Raw genomic sequence first — 22192 nt, forward strand, 5'->3', positions numbered from 1 at the left:
AAAATAATTTTCTCTTTCATATCCTTCTGGTGGCATTTGAATGCAGAAACTAAAAAATTTGCTTCTGTCATTCGGTTCAAACGTAAACTAAAATCATTTTATGAATTAATTTTTATATTTGTTGCTGCAGCTATGGCTCGCTTTGATTTCTCGTGTAGCTGCTGTGTTCCCTGCTGGGGAATATTGTCTATTTATTTTTTATTCATTTTTTTTTGCTCGCCCTCGAATATTGTGACTTTATATCTCACTGAAACAGTGAAACATGTGTGTTCTTACCTTTATATTTCTGTTGTCGTGTAAGTGCACTGTTAGCCAAATTATATGATCGTTCGGCCTGTATTATCTCAACGTCCAACACCAATAGCTCTCGTCGGTTCCATGTACCTAAACTTTTGTCTTTTGACACCTACGAAAAGTGTGGTAGCTGGAGCTTTCTTAACCTAGCGCTATATACGTAATTGCGTAGTAGCCAGGGTGGAGATAATGCAATGATTGTATTACAGTGCTACGCCTTATCACGATTCATAGCCTACGTGGTCCGATGGGTGCCCCCCCCCCCTCTCCTAATCCGCCGGTCACGGACAGTGGATGATAAGAAATGGGTAGAATCAAACGAAAGGCATCGTTACACAGCATCACTTTCTCTTGAGGGCCTCCAGTGATTGACTTCACCACGCTGATCGTCTCGTTATCACGCGGATAATTATCTTAGATAGAGTGTGGTCGATGAGGAAACACTCTTGTACGTGTACTCCAGCATTAACGAATACGAGCCCTGAGCCTGTGTTTTGTAATGTTAGCTTTCATTTCGCATTCTTTGTTTCTTATCGTGAGTGGCACCGAGTGGCCGATCCCATTGATAATGGCGACACGGCGGCGTCTAAGCCATGGGGTCGTTTGAAAATATGACCCTTGCTTCGTGGGGTCATTGCCATAAGCAAAATCAAGAAAAAGAGAGCACGTGTGTAATGCTCACCTGCAGAGGTTGGCGATCTCCTGCCCCCTGAAGCTGCGGCTCTCCTGCCGTACTTGCCTCATGAGGTCGTCGCGGCACTGAGCCGATCGCTCCAAGCTGCACGTCTGGGCCATGGCCGGCAGAACGCCTGCGTATATCGGATGATGACGACATGCTTTAAATGCTAATCTCTTTTTAAGGTAAAAGGCGAGCAAACGACCATTTCTTGTCGTCCGTTCCTTGTCCCTAGCCTGTGTCGCGCTGCACGCATACTCAAAAATGTTAACCTACCAACTTTCCCAACTTGCTCTGTTGATTAAGAAGACGACGTCACACAAATATACGGACACACAGAAAGCCGCAAATTTCCATTCTCGTGCTTCAAATGGACAGTCAAATCAATTGTGTGGCTTAACGTCGCAAAACTGCGCAGTGAGTTATAAGGAGTGCTCGATTATGTCTTACCTCCTGGGGTTCCTTATTGTACACCTAAATCGAAGTACGCGAGTGCTATTTTTTTCTTTTCTTTTTGCATTTCGCCTTCATGGAAATGCACCAGCCGTAGCTAGAAAATGAACCACCAATCCCGTGCTCAGCCAAAAAAAAGATTAAATCTACAGTAAAGGCAAAGATGTAGTTAAGCTAGGTTGTTAAAATGCTCTTAATAATTACTAATGAGCCTAGAATAATCAGGGGCACCGAGGAATTCAACATATTAGTAACCACGAGCCAAAACCAGCAGAAACTGAAGCCAAGCAAGCTGCGCTTGGAGCCGCGGTCGTAATTTTGAAACGAGAAACTACCACCACATTGTCCACAGGCGTGTTTTCAGCACCTCCTGTAATGCATACATGTCGTATAATGCACACTACAGTATATAGCAGACACCACCAGCACACACTGACAGCCTAATGAGAACACCGCGGAGACCAGCGTCGAAAAAACCATCCAGGGTATACTCAAAACAGCAGCATTTACTTGAAAATACTGAAAAGAGCCGAGCAAGGCACGCAGTTTAACACAATAATGGAAAAGGACAGATCGCAGTAAGGCTGCTGAAAAGACACCAGAAAGAGGTTAAGAAGGCACTGAGTAAACATAAGGAAAATCAAAGAGATATAATGTGAATGTCGCTCGGAGGCAGTCCGCTAGATTTTTGTATATCAAATCAAATCGAATAAACGCCTTCAATTAAATATTAGCCTCAGGGACTGCTTTAGGCTCATTATGCTACAGCATAAGATCTAGGCCGGATTCCACAATGTAGGTGAGGAGCGAGTCATGGTCTCATGGTGAGTCATGGTGAGGAGCGCGCAGTCATCTGTGCTCGGAGACCGTCCGGGTCACAATACACAGCGGTAATAAAGAACAATAATTCTGCCATTTTCCTTCTATTTGTTCTCTTCCGTGGTTTTATCTGTGTGAAAAGAAAGTGCGTTCGCAACTATAGCAACTAAACATTTTGAACATTGTTTTCGTTTTGTACCCTAATTTGTACTCAGAGGGTGGGTATCACTCTAGGTAACTCCTGCTGTCCCTTGATGTCGTCTGCAAGCTATCGACCGTTCCTTGACGTTCCAGTTACCACAAGACCTCGCTCGCTCCAATGCAAAGTTATTGTGTCGTTTGTGGCTGACCATGGCATTAGGAAAAACATCATTTTCATTTTCCTCGTTGGGAAGGGTGACGCACCTTCGTGCGACAGTTGCGGATGTGAAGAGCCTATCGAACATCTCCATTGCATCTGCCTCCGCTATGACGAATAGCACCTTTTAGTCCACACGACGTCATATCACCTGTATCCAAGGTCGCTGTCGATGACAAGAGATGGGACCGTGGCCACGTGCCTCACAAACCGAGAAAGTGAGCGCGCAGCTAGTGCCGCAGTTCGTGGAGTCAGCAGACCTGATTAAGCACTGTAGTTTTGATTTAGATCTCCTAACGGAGCGACACCCTCAGTAAAGCACATATTTTGGGGAATTGGTGCTCCGTCGACTTAGTGTAGCAAACAATCAAACAAAGGACAGAGGACGAACTGCACGGACGAGCGTGAACTTCTAAGTTACTTTATTGGCCACATGTGCACTCATAAATATAGAAATCCAAAGAAAAAAAGAAACGTATGAACAAAGAAAAAAGACGGACCAAGGAAAACAACACTTTCTTTGGGTTTTCTTTGTTCATTTATTGTCATTTGATGGTCTCGTCCTCGCGCAGAGCAGCAAACAGGAAGTGCGCCTGGCTGGCCTGCCTGTCATCTTTACTTCCCTTCTTTCTCTCTCTCTCTCTCTTATATATATATATATATATATATATATATATATATATATATATATATATATATATATATATATATATATATATATATATATATATATATATATATATATGAGTACTGAGCTCTGCGAACGCTAAAATTGTAGAGCCACTGCTGGAGATGTAGCAGGAGTAACCCGCTACTCAACGACCATTAGCGTGAAAGTGCCAATGCAATCTGAAAAACTAAAAGTCCACAATTTCGAAATGCGTTCCATTGAACCTGAGCGCCAAAAGCACGAAAGAAATGCGCACAGCAAGAACACGTACAAGTGTATGTTGCAAATGCTTGGGTTGTTTTACAAGGGCGTGTTTTATGAGTTTTGTTTTGGTTGTGTAAGTGCGCTCGATGGTGACCATAGACACCTTGCTAGCGATCGTAAAGGCGACGAGTTTTCCGTGGCCGTTTGTCGCACTGCTACTTCGAAAGTTGCCAACGCTGTACGTGCGGAACGTTACGTCCTTTACTGTTCCTGTGCCTTGTTGCCTTTGTGCGGCGCGGGCTATTTTGATTTTATTCTTTCTTCTTAGGCACGTCTTTTGTCGTCTTATGTTTCCTGAAGTAAACTTGCTTGCGATGATGTGATGTGGCAAACCGACAGGCAAATCCAGTATGCCCCACTCTGTCGTCATCACTTTCATTATAGCACGATGCCTTCGGTGTTACAGAGGACTAACTGCCCTGACACACTGTCACATCTAAATCAGCTGGTCTTCAACAGAAGCCTATACAGGGGCTGTGAACACAAATGCTGTATTGTTCTGAGAAAACAAGTTTGTCTACTCTGAACAGCCTAGAAACAGATGTTATTAGGTCCGCGTCGATGGAACAAACTGATACTGATTTCTTTACAGAACAAACGTTAATCTCATTGATCGCTTTCATTTAAGACAGTCCCGTTATTGCGAAAGCTCGGATATAGCAAATGCGTCCAATATGACTGCGATACATGGTTATAAGTGGCTCGACTCCATTATGTCTGTTTTACCACAACGGAAGTCAGAGAACAAACAATGAAGCTAGAGAAACCGTATAGAAATTAATTGCTACGTTTACCTGAAATGTAGAAATAGTAAGTAAAATAGAAATGAAAGAGGATTAAAAGCGTGCTTGCCGCTGATTTGAATCGAACGCACGTCTTCCGCATTATGCTCGCGCGGTGCTTTAACGAATCAAGCTACCGAGTCGGCCATTTTCTCTTCCGCTATTTTGGATATTTGTGTGTGTGTACGAGATTAGCCTTGAGAGTGTCAGCCAGCGCCGCTCGCCGCTTAGGCGGCGGAGGCGGGATGTTCTTGCAACCGCAGGCGTCGTGCAGTGTGCGTTCGCTTGCAAGCAGGCGTCAGGCCAATAAACCCTCGCATGCAAGTTGAAGCCATCAAGGCTGCCGGCGTCGAGGCCGTAGCTTTTTTCGGGAGAATTGCCGCCGATGTAACTCTAATTGGTAAAGCACCACACGCGTTTTGCGAATCATACGTGAGCTCGGCTTTCACCTGGGGCAATTATTTATTTTCTCCTCTTTCATTTCCCTTTAATTACCCTATTACTTCTGTACTTCATTTAAACGTAACAATGAAGCTATTCTGTGCTTTCTCTGGTATTATTGTGTTTTCTCCACATTGTTGTAGTTGACAAAAAGAAATTGAGTTTTTAAGGATCCATTTAATGTTTTCACTAATTATCACAACGAAATAATTTGCAAACCTTACTCTTGCCGAGACCAGTGTCCTGGGGCCGCGATATTGTAGCGGTACCCTAGCTCGGCTCAATTATGTGCCACTCTTATCATCCACCGCCCACGGCCGCGGCTGATCGCAATGATAACGTGGGCGGACTGTCGCTCTGACCACTGACCAAGCGCGAAAAGTGCGATAACGAATCGCATCGGAAAAGACACCGCTACAAGATCGCGGCTCTGGCTACGCGTTCACTGGTTATGACACCATTTCTAACCGGAACCACTTTCTCGTTAATTATTGGCGCTGACCCCATTTTGAATTTCTTTCCTTTCTGTCTTTGATTCATTTGCGTCCTTATTTAAGTCTGCCACAGGAAGCGGCGACTTTCTCTTCCGGTGGCAGTTGCCAGTCTTCTCCTCGCTTTCCCTTTCCTCTCAGTATATATAATGTTTTGCACCCAAGTGACATTAATAATAATAAATTTTCTTCCGCTGCCGAAACTAGCGGGAGTGTAACGCGTCGTCGCCGGCCAGAGACGAGTCCTTTCACTTCCTCTAGTTTAAAAGGCGGCTCTGAAAAATTCAAAACGAGGGACCGATTCGGCTGGCGAACTTCCTAGCTCGGAGCGGCGTTGCTGTCCAAGGCCGTGTGTAAACGGAAGCCGTTCAGGCGGATGCGAGACAATTCTATTGTTTTCTTTTTCTTCGAGGACGGAGTTGGACGGCGGGGTCGAGGACTTTTTTTGAACGCACATACGCAGTAACGGTTTTTGCGACAGCTTTGCGTCGTCCTACTATGTAGGCATTCGCGCGGAGTGGACGTTAAGCCTAACCATACGGACCGAACGCGCGAAGAGTCTGAAGAACAGTGGCCGTCGGTTGAGTACGACGCCCGTGTAGCCCCGCGCGTGTATAATTAGTGGCTGGCGGCCTCGCGCGCTGAGTGCCGGTGACCCGCCTTCTTCCCGTCGCCGACGACGGCTCCGAGTTCCGCGCTGAAAGCGGCGCTCACTGGCGTCGGCGGCGGCGATGACTTTGCGCGATCGAGGACCCGTCGGCGTTGGCGCGCGCGGCCGGGTCACGTCCCGCACCGCTGGCCGCGCGGAAGGTCGCCGCCCAATCGCTCCTCCGTCCGGCCGGCTGGCCGACCCTCCGTCGCTCGCGCAACGAGCACGTTCGCTGCACGCGCGTGCGTACAGGCCGTCCGCTACGACACTGCCCGCGCCTCCTTGAGCGCATTCGTGCGACGTGCGCCCCCTTTGAGCGTTTGCGTTGTGTGTGTGCAATTGTGTTTGCGTGTTTGTGCGTGTGTGTGTGTGTTGCAACTACACGGAACAGTTTATACTGCGACAGTATTTGCGGTCTGCTCAAGATATGTGTACAACGTCTCCTTCTATCTGTGTACAGACCGCACACTCCGTGATTGTTATAGGGTTATAAACAGTTGACGCATGCAATCTGCGACTGAGTGTCGCTGTCGTCTCGGGAGAGGGTGAGCGACGCACCAGACAGAGAGAGAGAGAGAGAAACATTTATTTCCAGAGAGCATCAGTACAGGTTTCCAAGTGCACCACCTATGCTGCCGCTCGCAATCGCGAAACGGCATGCCGAAAATAGAAGGACGCGTTACGTCGTAGCTGTGTGCGTACATTGTAACTGGTATCTTTACGGCATGCCGCTGTTTTCATCGCACTTAACGCGGCTAGCTTGTACAAGTGTCTAGGTAACACGGAACACCACAACTATATGCGACGCTGTGGAAAGGTATCTCCGGCATGCCTTCCTTACTTATACTTTTGCAAGCTTTCGCATATATGCAAAACAGGGCCGTGATTTGAGCGTCTTTTCGTTCCCGTTGCACTGCACGATCGCTCATTTAAAAAAAAATGTGCGTAATATTCAATTGCATGTCAACAGAAAGTCTACCCGAAGTCAACAGACACCAAAAAGAAACGCAACAAGCTTTTTCTAACAACTTCCGTAAGGGGGCTATCCGTTACAGCTAAAGTTCAGGCGCGCAATTACATATAAACACAGGAAAACCAGATACTTAAGGTTTTGCAGTCGATACATATACGCCTCGTTAGCCCGTGCAACCGTTTCGCGTTTGTCTGAGAACGTTAATTTTCGCATCGTTTACAACCTGTAAATGTTGTGTGCGCGACCTCTTGAAGCGGGTCCTTTTGGGGATTATAAATATATGCATGCATATATGAAGTGCTTTTCAATGGCATCGTGTCAAAGAATTCCTTAGAATAGATTCCTGCTGCCCTAGTTGGTGCATTATACATTGAGGTTCCTTTTATTCAGCGCCATAAAACGCGACAACCGGCAAATAAGACAGGCCAGGTGCTTGTCCTCGTGCCAGGTCTTTTTCTTTCTTTCTTTACTTTATAGCTCGAACGGCAACTGTGCGAAATTATTTAGCGCACAGAGGAGCGCGTTCTGGATCACTCAATGTCGGGGTCAAAGTGCTTTCGCCTAGCGTGAAGCCGTCCGCGACGCGTCACACGACGCATTCGAGGACTACGCTACGTGAAAATAACGCCGAGGGGATGTGCCCGACGGCAGAGACATCAGATTCTACAGGAACGCTGATTTGGGTTAGTTAGTCGAGCATCAATTGCGTGCTGAACAAACAGCGCAGACATAATGAACATCTGAAACGACGACGTGTTGCAGCCCCCCGTATTGTCGTCTGGTTGTCGTTTTGTCTGCCCTGTTTGCCCAGTACGTCAGATTATTTTGAAACAAATAATCCTTCGCTCAACGGTTGCTCTCAACGGGCGCGTGCCGAGTGGCACATATATACCATGCTAATGCCAGCGCCGACGGCTCCCAAATAGAGCCGCTTGTAAACAAAGTTCTGCTTTCTCTCCCTTCCGAAACATGGGTACATGTGGCCTTAATAAATGTGAACCTATAGGTTCACAATGCCGCTTACCTTCAAAAATGTGAACCTATTCACATTTCTGAAGGTAAGCGGCATTGTTTATCGTAAGTAACAGCAACAGCCACGCAGGCTTGTATGTTTTATGTTTCATTATTTATGAAGCTATCCTCTATGTTATCAAATCTGCAGGGACATTATAGACTTCACCGCCAGGCGTAATGTTATACATGCGCAAACATCGTACGTGGTGCCTCAGTTGCATATATTGTTCTTTCCTGTAAAAATTTATCCGATTGATATAAACACTAGGCCTCATATTACCGTTATTTTGGGCGTATCACCGGGCAAAGTGCATATAAGAATGTGAAAATGCGCTCACTTTCATGAATTACGTTGTTTAGAGTACACCGTGGGTACCGACCACACAGTGCCCGCCGCAGTCGCATGGTGTACTCTAAACGAACCCCAGGAAGTCAAAATTAATTCAATGCCCTCCACTATACACCATCACTAGTATCCCACAGTGCGGTATCGAGACGTTTAACGCCACAATTTAATTAATGAACTGACCACACAAATGGTTTTCTATCTTCGTGGTCTTGTTTACCGTCTTCATTTAATTATCTTTCCTGCATGCTGAGTGCGAGAGAGAGTGCTTTGTCTTTGAAGAAGTTCTGGGTCGGGACATACTCTGGTTTCTCAGTCCAAGTACACCGGGAAAAAATAAATGCTCTCATTAAACTGCAGAACGGATTCGAATGATAGTTGCTGCATGAGAAAGTTTGTCGTCTCTTTACTGCGTATGTTACGTCGGGTCCTGCCTGCTGAATATTAAGAAACCCCCTATATATATATATATATATATATATATATATATATATATATATATATATATATATATATATATATATATATATATATATATATATATATATATGCTACATTAAGTTTAGAGCTGCACAATTTTCCTAAAAGAATTGATGGCGTAACAAATATCTCCCGACATTCAGCAGCTTTTAATTCTGCCTTTTGCGTGCACAAACCTCATGAAAACTCGTTGGGTGCATGTCGAACAGAACAATTTCTGCGTTGCCACGTATTTAGACAGTATAGTTCTCGAAACGAAGCTTCCTCTTAAGATATATCTCTCGACTCTGAATTTCAGCATCTCACTTTAATTACATGTCCGGCCTGAAGCTCATCAGTTCCATTCCCTTGTGAATCCATCGCAACCTGCAGTAGAGAATCGAAAGGCCTCCCGATTCATGTTACGGAACGTAACTAGCCCTAATTACTCACAATTCTCTCGTCGTCTGTGTGCAACCATAACTCATCCTCCGATGAAGACACCGTGACGCGTCATGTCGCTGCAACTAGTCGCGAAGCTATTAACTAGCGCAACCGCGCTTTCTGTATTGTGGCTCGAACAATACAGCCATTACCGCATGTCGTCGCCATCAATCATGCCTGTTGTTCAGCAGTGGCCTCGCATCCCGTGCCTACGTGACTTGGACGTCTCAATTAACGGGGACTGACGTCGCGGCTCTGACGTCACGCTGCACACACCCGAACCAAGTTCCTGCGGTGAATTCTTCGCCCCTGATGCAGGACTGAGTCGTCCGAATCCACTCGCCCAAAACTCGATGACGACATTTTGGCTCATTCAATATTCCGTTCTCTCTCTCTCTCTTTCAAGTTCTGCGAAAGTGCTACCCCTCGCTACTCGTTGTGGTTTCCTCGGAATCATAAATTTTGAGGAGAAGCCCAAAATACGGAGAACCTTCCCGACTACCGCAATTCCTTCTCTTTCGTTTTCTTTTCTCATTTTGCTTCGTTAGTGAGTCCAGGACTCGCATAGGAACGGCACCTTGGCCTTGGGTCGGTCGTGCATGTAAATAAGAGTGCCGCGGCCGGAGGTGGCCCTTGCAAACAAACGCCGGAAAGGAATTATTTGTGGAGTCGTCATTACTCTGTTGGTCACATCCTCGAACGTGCTCCCGCAGCGGCTTCTATGACATCGGAGTCTCCGACGTTGTCGTGGTTCCCGGCTTCCGCTCGTTTCTTTCGGCTTCGTTCGCGCTTCCTCCAGCCGCCACCGGGTTTTCCGTGCCGTTGTGCACCGACGCCTATACAGAGTGGCCCACGTGACTTGTGCCAAAGCTTAAACACGTGCGAGTGCCACGTAGCTTCACGTAACCAATTTAATGTTGCTTGCCGACGCTTTGAGCAAGTCAGGCTTTTTTGTATTTCACCTAATATACAGTATTAGTTACTGTTAATTAGCGTTTCAAACGCTATAATTAGAGCAAGATTGTCAATTAGAAAATTGTAGGGCATCACCAAAAATTGCCGATCCATTTTTCTGTTGTTCAATATGTGCTACGTACAAGTTCTATTTCCAAGGGTTAAAGAAAGCCCGCAAAACACAATAATGTGCCGCGCGACTAATTGTGCGCCACTTAGCGCGTGCTTTTGAGGGATTTTTTAACATACATACTTCTAAGATATAACATATATAACATTTAGCATATACTTCTTTAAACATGTACACCAGTAATTGGGGGTGCAGACCTCCTCAAGCCTGATGAATGGCTTTTTGTCTCTGCCCACCAAGTGTCTTTGATACTCGATTGATTGATTGATTGATTGATTGATTGATTGATTGATTGATTGATTGATTGATTGATTGATTGATTGATTGATTGATTGATTGATCTTGTATATGTCTCCGACGGTCAGCGTGTTGCTTGCAGAGATCAGTGTGCGCGTACTACGCATACATGTTGTCTCAATAACTGTGTGGATCATTGTGACAGCTAGACCTGACGCCAGATGACGGGGTCGTTTAAGATAGGTACTGCGGGGTACATGTTCTGTGAGATTTTCCGTTTGTTAAAAGACAACTATAAGGAAGGAAGGAAAAAGTTAAGAAGGAAATGCAGGGAGATTAACCAGTTTAGCTTAACCGGTTTGCTACCTTACACATGGGAGCGCGATGGGGGGGGGGGGGGAATGAAAGATGGGGAGGAGTGAGAGAGAGGCAGACAGAGAGCATAACACAGCACATAGAATGTTGCTGAAAGTATAGCCCATTAAGTACACTCAAAAAACAGTTGTGGCTGTCCCAACGACAGCAAAGATAAAAGCGGTGATAAAGGCGCCACCGCGACGAAAATAACAACGACAGCTGCTTGGCGAGGATGATGAGAGGCGACGAAATTAAGTCGACAATTACCGCACGAGACTGATACTGTACGATGGCGACAACTCCAGAACAAGATGACGACGCGGCGCTAACTTATTTTATTTATTTTTATTTGTGCATACTGCAACCCTATAGAAATGCCTATCGCAAGAGCGGCGTGTAAACAATGTGCATTACGAAATACACATTCTTCTCAAGAGCGAGGTCAGCCGCTGTCAATAGCAGCTACTGGTTTCTTCAGTGACAAAATCCGAAGACCACCGGGTAACATGTTCCACCGTTTGACAGCGCGAAAGAAAAGGTTGTGTACAATATTCAGAGGGTGAAAATATCTGCTAGAAGAAGGTTTAGAAAACTTGATGAAATGTAAAGGTGTAAAGAGGGTTGAGCGTTATCGACAGTGTAATGAAATTCAACGCATTTCATCCTGACAACATGCATGAGGAGTATAGTATGGTTGATATTCAAAGAAGACAGGTTAGGAGAGAGGGAGAAGTCGCGGTCGTGACACTGGCATATAAAGCGAACGGCTTATTTTAAATTCAATATGTCCTATTGCAAGCTATGATTTCGGATGACTTGTACAACGACGGTGATGACCGCAGACAACGACAACCACAAGACGACGTTGATGGCACGACGTTGACGATTCCGGAGACGCATGAATACTCGCTCGTCGCTAATGTGGTGGGAACGGGGGAGAAGAAGAGTGTAATTTCTTGTCGGTTCAACTGTGCACAAAATACATGCACGCAGTGAAAGCTTTAAAGCGAAGGCTTTATTCTGCGTTAAGGGGGTACTGACATTTTCCTTTTCTGCTTTATGTGAAGTTCCGATACCTGCAAACCCCAGAAAGAATGCTGTCAAGGCTCACACGGCTCCAAGTAACTTATATAATAGCTTTTCTGCAACTAGTTTATGTTTCGTTTCTACTGTGTAGTGACGTCATGACGAAGTATATGATAACGTGATAGCAGGACACTGCGACGTTTTGACACTCGCTGCGGCTCGCTCGGTCGTCCTATGCTACACCTTCGCTTCTCACAGCGAGTGTAACACTACGCGAGAAGAGTGCCAAAACTTCGCAATGCCCTGCTCAGACATGACCACGCACTGCGTCAAATCGTCACAATACAGTGAAAAAAAAACGAAAGTGGCAGCAGAAAAGCTATATTACATTATTTATGGTTCTCTGAGGCCTGGCACAATTTTTTATACTATTTCGAGACCTTCATTAAACGCAAGAAAAAAAATAATAGTAAAAAATATCATGTCAGTACACCTGTAAAGGGGGGACACGTCAGAATGTCTTACAGCTTCGACAATTCTGCCACTGCTTAAGTTCGACTAGGGCACAAGTATCTCACGCTGGCGTCTAAAACAGCGCTTCCACCCGACTGCTCCTCTCGACCTCGGCGACACCGTTATCTCGACCTCGGCGACACCGTTAAGCTTTTTACATTTACTTATTTTATTTACACATTATTGTTAGCCTTCTACAGGTCTGTAAGCACCAGAGGGGAAATACAGGAATCCTTCTTTGGTTTAACATAAACTGGTGAATAACAGAAGAAAAAATGCTATCGGTAAATCAAAATACGAAAAGAAAATTGAAAGCAGATTTGCAAATCGGTAGATTTACAAAACGACGGCGACGGCATCACGGCGATGGTATGACAAATCCGTGACAACTGTATGCCGACTAAACAATGACGACGATGGCATGACGATGGCTTGACGGGAGTCGGATAATGAGGCTGGCGTGACGCGAATGGAACAAGCACAATGGCATGACGACGGCGGTATGACAACAGACGTGAGAGCGACTCACTGACGACGACGCAATGACATCGATGGCACGAAAACGCCGACATAATGACGATTTACTTATGGCATCGTAAATAGATACTATAACGTAGAAAGGATTGACGTCGATGCAACGATAGAAGTGGTACGACGACGATGGCATGGTGACAATGGGAAGACGTTTATGAAGTGATAACGATAGTAAAACGACAGCGTGACGATTGTATCAGGACGAGAATGGTATGACGACTAGGGCATGACGAGAGCTGGATGACGAAGTTAGAAATGGCGGCAATAGAACGACCGCGACGGTATGGCGACGAATGTCTGACGGCGACTGTATGACGACGACACAGTGACGACAGTGGCACGACAACTGTATAAGAACGTTTGGATTACGACGAGCGCATGACGACACTGAGAAGCTGTCGACTGTATTACGAAGGCTCCTTGACGACGATGGGGGGACAACGATGCGGTGACGAGAGTCGGATGACGTAGCTAGAGTGATGACGATGGAACGACCCCGAAGATTTCACGACGGCGGTGTGACAACGAATGCATGAAGAGTGTGTGACGACGATGGCTTGACGACGGTGGCTTGACCAGTTTCGGATGACAGCTTTAATGACGAGATCACGAGAAGAGACTTAGTTATCCAAGCTATTAGACAACTTGGGCCACTTGGCGTGCAAGTCGAGACAACGACGGCATGACAAGAATAAGGTCAAGAAACTGAAATGACGGCGACAAAACGACCATGACGGCATAACCATTACGCGCACATTTCTTGCTGCCCAAGCTGGCAGACAACTTGGGTCACTGGGTCGGCGTAAGAGTCTGGCTGGCTGGCTGGCTGGCTAGCTGGTTAGCTAGCTAGCTAGCTAGCTAGCTAGCTAGCTAGATAGATAGATAGATAGATAGATAGATAGATAGATAGATAGATAGATAGATAGATAGATAGATAGATAGATAGATAGATAGATAGATAGATAGATAGATAGATAGATAGATAGATAGATAGATAGATAGATAGATAGATAGATAGATAGATAGATAGATAGATAGATAGATAGATAGCATTAAAACATGGCTTGTAGCACGAATATTTTGTAGTATATAGCGACAAGTCGTGTTTAACTGCAGTTACAAAAAAGAAAAAAAGAAATGGGCTAGACAAGCCTTCCACGATATCGGCAAAAAGGCTATTCCATTCTTGGATAGCTCGCTTCTTTCTTTCTTTCAGTGTCTGTGTTGTACGCTTGGTTTTATGCAAACAAAGGGAGAAAGTTGCGTGGTCAGCATCCTCTGAAGAGCCGGCGCTTACTCCGACACGGCACGACACAGTCGTGGGCGAGTCTACATGAAGATTGCCCCATTGTTGACAAGTGCCCGAACGCTGTGCCGGTGTGTACGGTGACTCGGCACCGTCACGCGAGGCTGTCATTTCCTGTCCACTTTAATGGGAATTCTTTCGCTGTGCATTTGCGAGTGCGCCTTTTCAAGCTTTACGCGTTCGTTCTTGGCGTAACGTTATGTTGTGCAGCGCAATGTAATTTAACGAGCGAAAGCGAACAGACTTATACAGTGTTTGAACAAGTGGTCTTTTCCTCGTAGGTTTCCCCTCTCACGGCTCCGTGTCATTCTCTGCGTCTCGGTCTCTACGCATTTCAATTAGAAAAGTAACGGCTCATTTGATGAACTTGTTGGAATAAACGGTAAGCGAAACCTTCCCTGAAACGTTTCGCTTAAATGCTGCGCAAAGAGACACTCGATGCGTGTAGTTTTATTTCATGTCCACGTATGCACGAAAGAAACTATTAACTTTCTTCTCCCTTCATAGAAGTTTTGTGCTGTTTGGCTTCGCCTGTGTGTGTGGTATTTTTTTTCTTCCGTTTCTTTTTTCGTTCTTTATCTCTTTCTCACCTATTGCATCCATCTGACCCTCCCCGGGTACAGGGTAGCCAACTTTGATTAACCTCCCTGTCTTTCCTTTGCCTCTCTATCTCTCTCGGCTTGGCCGGCAAGTTCGTGTTATGCACCGTGTTCTGCAGCATAGCTCCATCGAAATGCGGCCGCCGTAGCCAGAATTTGATCCCGCGTCCTCAGGCCTAGCAGCGCAACGCGAAACACACCACGCCACAATGGCGCGTGCTTTAAGATACATTGAGCGCAGATGTATATGCCGTTGTGTTGGAGGAGTGGCTAAATTCCAGCTCGCAAGTCGAATGTAGTCTGAATCCCGGCACGAGTCGCAAACTCCTGGCTAGGTGATGCTTCTGCTCCTATCCGCTCCTCTGAACATGACAATGTATAGTGCACCTCTTCTAGTTAATTCAGTCGTTAAGCGCCCATAACTGTGCAGCGGGCTACGAAGAAGACCTCAGTGGAGGGCTATGGCTTAGGGGTATTTTTAAGGAGGAAACACTTCATTTAAAAGCCGAAAGAAATGTACAAAAGACTGTTTGGACAGATAGCTTATAAGCTAGTAGCCGGTCGAATAGGTTATGCGTAAGGGAGAAAACACAAACAATGCTCAAATGCAACATGTCTTCACGTGAGTCACTGAAAGACACACTAAAGCAAACCAAACACAAACCAAACAGCCACGAGTTTGTGCTTTATGCAATTAAACATACAATTCTATGAAGACAAACACTCCGTAACATCAAAATTAAGGTTAAAAAGGGTGTAAAAACAACAAAAACAAAGCAAAACAAAAATGAAAGAACAGAGTTGCAGCAGTAACGAGAAATTTCACCATTCTGTAAGATTAGGTAAGTAAGACACTTTACAACTCAGTTTCTATTGGTAGCTCATTCTAAATTTTTATGGCTGCAATTAACCGTTCACGGTACAAGTTGCTACATTTTGGTGGGTTGAAATTGAAGGTATAAGCTTGTCTAGTGGGAGAAAGAAAATACTCGTTCACGGTTTGGGAGAAAGAAAATACTCGATGTTAAGGAAGAATTAGTTTGGATTGTGCTGTTTATCGTGATGCTGATCTTATGATTTCGCAGTGACATAAAGGATAAGATACCGAGCTCTTCAAAATAATTTACATTTGAGAGGCAGAATGGGTTGGAACTAATGCTGTGTAATGCCCGTTTTTTAAGACGCTGTAAAGGCGATACTTACGCTGCGATAAAGGTGATAAGTATATTCGAAGTCTTGTAGCTTGCCCACAAAGTTAGTCATATAAGTTACACCGCAAAAAAAAAAAAAACCCACCGCTGCAACCTCTTCAATATAGTTTTTTTAATAAATATATGATGGTTAGGAAGCGTTGGTGACATTAATTGGCGTATGCTTCACCTTTTCACATACAATGGAAATCATGAAAGCCACATACGTGTAAATATTACCATAAAATCCCAATCAAACTTAAAGTAAACTTATATGAGTAAGTCAAACGTTCGATCTTAAAAGTAATGTCACTGAAGAAGAAAATGCATACGAACACAGAAGCATGAAATAAGTTCCCACAAAGGCACGTGAATCCAGGCAGAGAATGGAACAAAGTGTACTCAATGTTTTACTGTGCTTCTGCCCGTGCGCGTGCGGTTCAATTACTTTAAGATGACCTACAAACAAACCCACATGGTCACTCTGATTGTTTTTAACATGTCGATCCGGCCACCCCTTATGTACTGCGCATGGCAGGCGATTCGATGTCAAGCAGCAAACAGTACGTTTGCGAAGAAGAATTCTTCTTTTTTTTACTTTCCGCGGAGCTAAACCGTCCACAAAGTACTTTGGGCCATATCAAACGTCGTTTTTAAAGACAAAATGTGGGCCAATCAGTTGTCTAGATAACGCAGTGCGATTTACAACGGGGAAAAAGTTCAGGGAAGGAATCAGACACACAGGAAAGGCTTAGTTCGACTATCTCTTAAAGATGGCGTCCTACTTTGTCCAAGAGCTATAGACTCCACATTGTGGCGCAAAGCCTGGCTGAGAGTGCGACGTTCGAAGTTGCACACTGGCATCCCTCTTGAGGTGACCACCACATTTCCTGACTGATCAAAGGCTGACTAACGAGTTTTATTTTCCAAAAGCCACGTCGGCACGATAACAAACGCCGTCGTGGAGTGTTCCAGATTAATATAGACCACCGAGTGTTCTTTAGTCTCCACCGGAGTCACGGTAAATTTGCGTTTCCGCATTGTGCCTAAAAAAAGAAAAAGAGAAGAAAGGAAATGCGGCCACCACGTCTAGGAACCGAACCGGAGATATCGTGCTCAGCACCGGAACGCCATAACCTCCATGGTCATACGAACCTACTCTTTCGATCTACCGCATTTTACCGAATATGATACGTTTTGAACACAGTATATAGCTTTCACGACGTTTCAGCATTTTATTGGTGCAGTTTATGCCGCATAGTGTTGCAATGTGTATTGTTGTCGTTATTCCTCCGCAAATTGAGCTGTGCATGGTGTTACCTATAACATTGACGTACCTTAAGTATACATGTTCGCATATATATCTGAGTTTCCACGAATTGTTCAAATATCCAATCGTTTAATGCTATCAAAGATCAATTACCTCCGCGCTGGCGTAGTGGCTTGGGCATTGCGCTGCTAAGTACGAGGTCGCGGGATCGAATCCTGGCCGTGGTGGCCGCATTTCTACGCGGGCGAAATGCAAAAACGCCCGTGTACCGTGCATTGGGTGCACGTTATAGAATCCCAGGTGGTCAAAATTAATCCGGAGCCCCCACTACGGCGTGCCTCATAACCAGATCATTGTTTTGGCACGTAAAACCCCAGAATTTAATTCTTTATTATCAAATATCAAAGCAGCGTTTTATCTTCGAGCAAAAATTATGGACCTTATAGCTTGCTTAGTTTGGCTATGAACGAGAAGAAGGGGCCCGGGTTTTGTTGATGACAACCATATAAAGCCAACAGATAAAAAAAATGAATTAATGCCCAGTAAAGTTAACGTTGATACAAATGAACGCAGTTGCCAGTACGGCCAAATTAACGGACGGAGTTCCTAAGGCACGGGAAACTGCCTTCTGACTCTTGCGTCATCGTCTCATTTAAAATCATTCATTCATTGAATTATCGGGAGTCAAACACGAATCTAAGGTACCTAATGTCATGTTCATGCCTTCGTTTGCTAATACTGCTCTTTGCGAATGCTTCGCTTTCAACGCTGACGTTTTTTTTTTTTTACGTGGTGTTACGGTGCCCCCGCAAACATGTGAACAAAAAGACTACAGCACAGAAGTGCACTGTATCACGCAGTACTTTAGCCAAGACTGCATTTTTATTGTTAGTTAGAAGCAAATGATCAGTCCTTCGGTTGGGTCTGTCAAAGCAGAACTTTTTTGACTCTGTTTTCTGATTTTTCACGTTTGAAATTCTGAGCGTCTAGAAATTGTAGGCTCTACCGGAACGACTAACACTTCAAATATTTTAAGATCCGTGAAATATATTGTTGATCTTTACGTGGTAGCCTACCCATTAAACTGGCACACTTTGCATGCACATGCAGTCTAATATTCCTGCAGTGTATTACATTCGACCATTATAGATTCTTCTCCTTGTCAACATTTGACATTTAATACACCTATCGGGTGGGGAGGGGCAAGAAGAGTGTTCGATGGTACTCACAGCTAGTGACAATGACGCACGCTGCAGCCACAGTTGTCCATACCCTTGATCGAGCCATGTCTTGAGGTATTGAAGGTGAAGAAGGCCTCAGGAGTGTCGCAGTACTGGGAGGTGCAAATAGCTCCCCAAGTATTCTTGCTTGCGATTTCGGGCAACCGGACACCACGTGCTGGTAACTTCTCGTACAAGCTAAGATAATCACGTGCTGTAAGCACTTGGTAAATCTCTTAAAGTTTAGGAGACACGACTTCTTGAGATCAGTGAACAAAAGCTCTTGAAGGACGGCTTGCTGTCCAGAGCTTAATATATCTCGAGGAGAGAGAGACACCGCAGGCCAGTCTTTGACGAGCACAAAGTCTGATTCACCTGGAAACCACTATTTATCCTCCGGTCATCAAACTTACACAAATTCTTGAGAGGTGTTTCAGCTTCGCCACCTTTTATGTGCTTGAGGTAACATCATCGGCACTCTTATAAGGCGCCAAGACTGTACTTTCGAGTTGCTTGGCTGTCCTCGGGAAGCTTTCCGGACACCCTGGCAAAGACGACTTCACTGAAGAATCTCTCCTGGAAAGTTGGTACCAATGCCGATCTCCAACGGCCTCTTACTTGCAACAAACTGCGCAGCTTGGTTCGAGAACTGCCTAAGCACACCCCACGAGAAGGAAGCGTTTGGTTCGCTGCCACGCCGATTACAGCTCCGGTACAGCCGCGGTGCGATTATGCTGCCGCACAGGTCCTTCGGCTGCCGCCTTCCACGGGCTCCGCTGACGTCCAATTGTTTTGAGCGCCAAGCGTGTTCTTCGGGCTGGCGCGGGCACTTACTTCACCACCATCACCGTCGAGGCGAGGGTGAGTCTCGCTCCTCGCTTCAAGCCGGTAACGGTCCCGACCTCCTCCTCCTCCGCGCATGCGCTGTCCTCACCCCTTGGATACGCATGGGCGCTGGTCCACGCAACGCGCCGCGGGCGACTGTGGGTGGGGTGCCAGCGACGCCCTCACCGTTGGAGACTGGGCCGATGCCTGGCGGTGGAAGCGTCTTCTCGCAGCAGTGGCCCTACGCGTCCTGTTTGGAACCCCGTTTCGGGGACACGTGCTCTGCCAGCGCGAACGGGAGGGATCGTCGTCTCGCTTTTCTCTCTTGCCTATCTAACCTGCTCTTCACTAACGGTTACGATGCATTTCGCAAGCTCCCTAGAACTCTCTATGTTTTTTAATTGGGTTGCGCCTTGTCGCTTCTCGACCTCTTCTTATATTCGAGACCCGCAATTTCGGTGCTTTCGATGGCCTCCTTTTAAAGATGCCCCGTGCTGCTGCACGCTACACTGCTAGAAATGATGTTCCATGTTAGATACTTGGTAGCAAAAACAGCGCTTAAAGGAGACTGAAATAAACAAGGTTCTCGTCTGTCCGGACTTCTAGACGCGTACAGAGAAAAAAAAAAGAAAAGAAAACCCACCCCTACTTGTGGATAGCCTGCGACCTTCAGTGCAGTGTTCCTCATGCATAGTCAATGCAACGTGGGCAAAAATTTCTGCCAAAGAAATCCTAGGTTCCGCAACAAGAGTTCTCCACGACCTCCCCCAGTGACCGAGTACTTGGCTTAGCTGCGCAAAAACTTTATAATGATTCCGAAGCGCTTCTTTCTCCCTTTCTCTCTCCCTTTTAGTTTGCCTGCATGGCGTGCGTTTGCAAGAAAGGGGTAGCACGAAGTAGACGCAGGCTCCACAGCACGGCCTCTTGCCCATGCCCTCGCGTAAGTCAAGTCGCCGCTTTCCAAGCAGGCGCTACGGCGCTCTCCCACTTCAGCCTACCCTTCTGAAAGACCTATTAGAATTCTCTGCAAGGGTCCGCTGCCGCTTTCGCTGAACTGTGAGACAGCTCGAAAAGCGGATGGGACCGATTCCAGCCTACCCGTCTTGAAGGTAGCCCTGTCCCTGAAACAAACAGAAAGGGAAAAAGAAAGATTGAGTGAAAGTAAAACTCTATAGGCCAAGAAAGACAATACGAGAAAGGAACAAGGAGCGGGCTCTCCGTTTTATCTCTGTCGTCGACTGTCGCCGCCGCACCGCGCGCGAAAGCGAAGCGTAGCCTCCTCTTCTTACTAAGAAGTGCGGCTTGGCCGAGGTCTGGCCTTGAAGGTGTGTCTCTTTGCAAGCCGCCGGCCCGCTTTTACTTTCAGGCTTCGTCTTACACATTTGCGTCGCATTCCTTTTCTTTTTTTGCGCGTTTTGATTTGGTTTTCATATTTCGCCATTGGGACAGTCCACGCTCCCGCCGCTTCTCGTGCTGTGGCGCGAAAAACGCGCGGGGTGTCCAAGCGAGGAAGCTTCGCGCGACTGCGGTGCGAATTCGCAACCGCAAAAATGCGGCGGCTTACGAAACGTCGCTGACCATAGGAAAAAAAGAACCGAATAAAAGAGAGAGAAGGGCGGGTGTCCACGTGTGTAATAGCGGCAACAGCGGAACACGCCTGAATGCCTTTATTCACTCCGCGTGCCAGTCTGTTGGGACGCGCCTGTGAAGCATTTCTCCGTGCGGGGGATGCGTACGCGTGGGGGGAGTTGTTTTTCTCCGCTTTCGCTGGAGAGGGAAGTGGGGGCGAGTCAATAGCAGCTCGGACACGACGGCGGATATACGCGCCGAACGGTCACGCTCGTGTGATTTGGACACTTGTGTCACGCGAAGGTCGCGTACTTGCGACTGATTCGCGTCAAAGACGCAGCACAAAGGTATTCCAGTACGCGCCATTCGACGCTTTCGTGTTCAGCAAGAGTGAAAGAAATATTCCCCAATATTTTACTGCGGTTTTCCGGTCCTTATGCTTCTATCAGCGGTGGCTTACAGCGCAAACACACACACACACTTGGTAGGGAACTGGTAATGACCGCGAAAGGACCGATGGATCAGCAATAGCCGCTGCAGCAATGACAACAACAAACTAGGTGTAGCGGCTGAAAGAGGTTACCATGGATAAGATGACCAACTGGTGTGTACGTGATATTTTAGTTGAGATTTTGAAGTGGAGCTCGTCAAATGATGTAGGGCATTAAGCAGGTGGTTTAGTACAGTACAGCCAATTGTAATTCGACCTTGATTAATTCAGATTTTCGCGTAATTCGTATGTACTGAATGTTCCGTCGTAAACAATATATTGCTATGAAAGAAAAACTACTTTAGTTCGAGCGCGAAAGCACGCAGCTTCGGTTAGTTCTTGCCCACCGGCGTCCCCTCATGCGCGCTGCGGTTACTAAGGCAAGCCTTCTTTTCAAAAGATCCAGAACTTTATTTGTCCTTGCATTCGAACACCGGGGCAGCGTTTAAACATATCGGTGCCATTATAGACTACTTAGAGCAATAAAAAAATTGCTGAATTCGGCCATTTTTCCCCCATTCGTTCATTCAACTGCTCGGATAATTCGAATAAATTTGGATAATTCGACCAGGGCCGTACTAATGGACTCAACTGTCTAACAAAATGGGTGCGAAAGGATGGAATACAGGGTCGAGTACTCCAGACTGTGCGGTAGAGATCAGGAAGTTTGCATGGACGACGATGGAGTCTGCTGGCGCAACGATTTGAGTAGGCTGGGAGAGGCATTTGTCCTTGCAGTGGACACGAAATCGCATGACAATTATGACAGCGAGAGATGCTACGAGATCTTGACTCACTCAGGTGTACTAAGAGTATATTTGTCGCTGATAACCATCGCA

The 22192-nt window shown here is 46.0% G+C and overlaps 1 protein-coding gene across 2 annotated transcripts in view; it reads right to left on the bottom strand.

Annotated features, from left to right (window-relative positions):
* The window catches only part of LOC142557655 (uncharacterized), a 31990-nt gene extending 12314 nt beyond the window's left edge, over positions 1-19676 (bottom strand). The window contains exons 1-2 of one of the 2 annotated variants that reach the window (XM_075669653.1): positions 18479-19676; positions 977-1103 (exon numbers count right to left, since the gene is read on the bottom strand). In XM_075669653.1, coding sequence (XP_075525768.1) covers positions 977-1103; positions 18479-18536 — 185 coding nt within the window. In that variant the 5' untranslated portion in view covers positions 18537-19676. The remainder of the gene's footprint in view (positions 1-976; positions 1104-18478) is intronic. The other variant, XM_075669654.1, reaches the window with a different exon arrangement.
* Between the last annotated feature and the right edge of the window lie 2516 nt (positions 19677-22192).

Source organism: Dermacentor variabilis, chromosome 9, assembly GCF_050947875.1.
Source record: "Dermacentor variabilis isolate Ectoservices chromosome 9, ASM5094787v1, whole genome shotgun sequence".
Lineage (NCBI taxonomy): Eukaryota > Metazoa > Arthropoda > Arachnida > Ixodida > Ixodidae > Dermacentor > Dermacentor variabilis.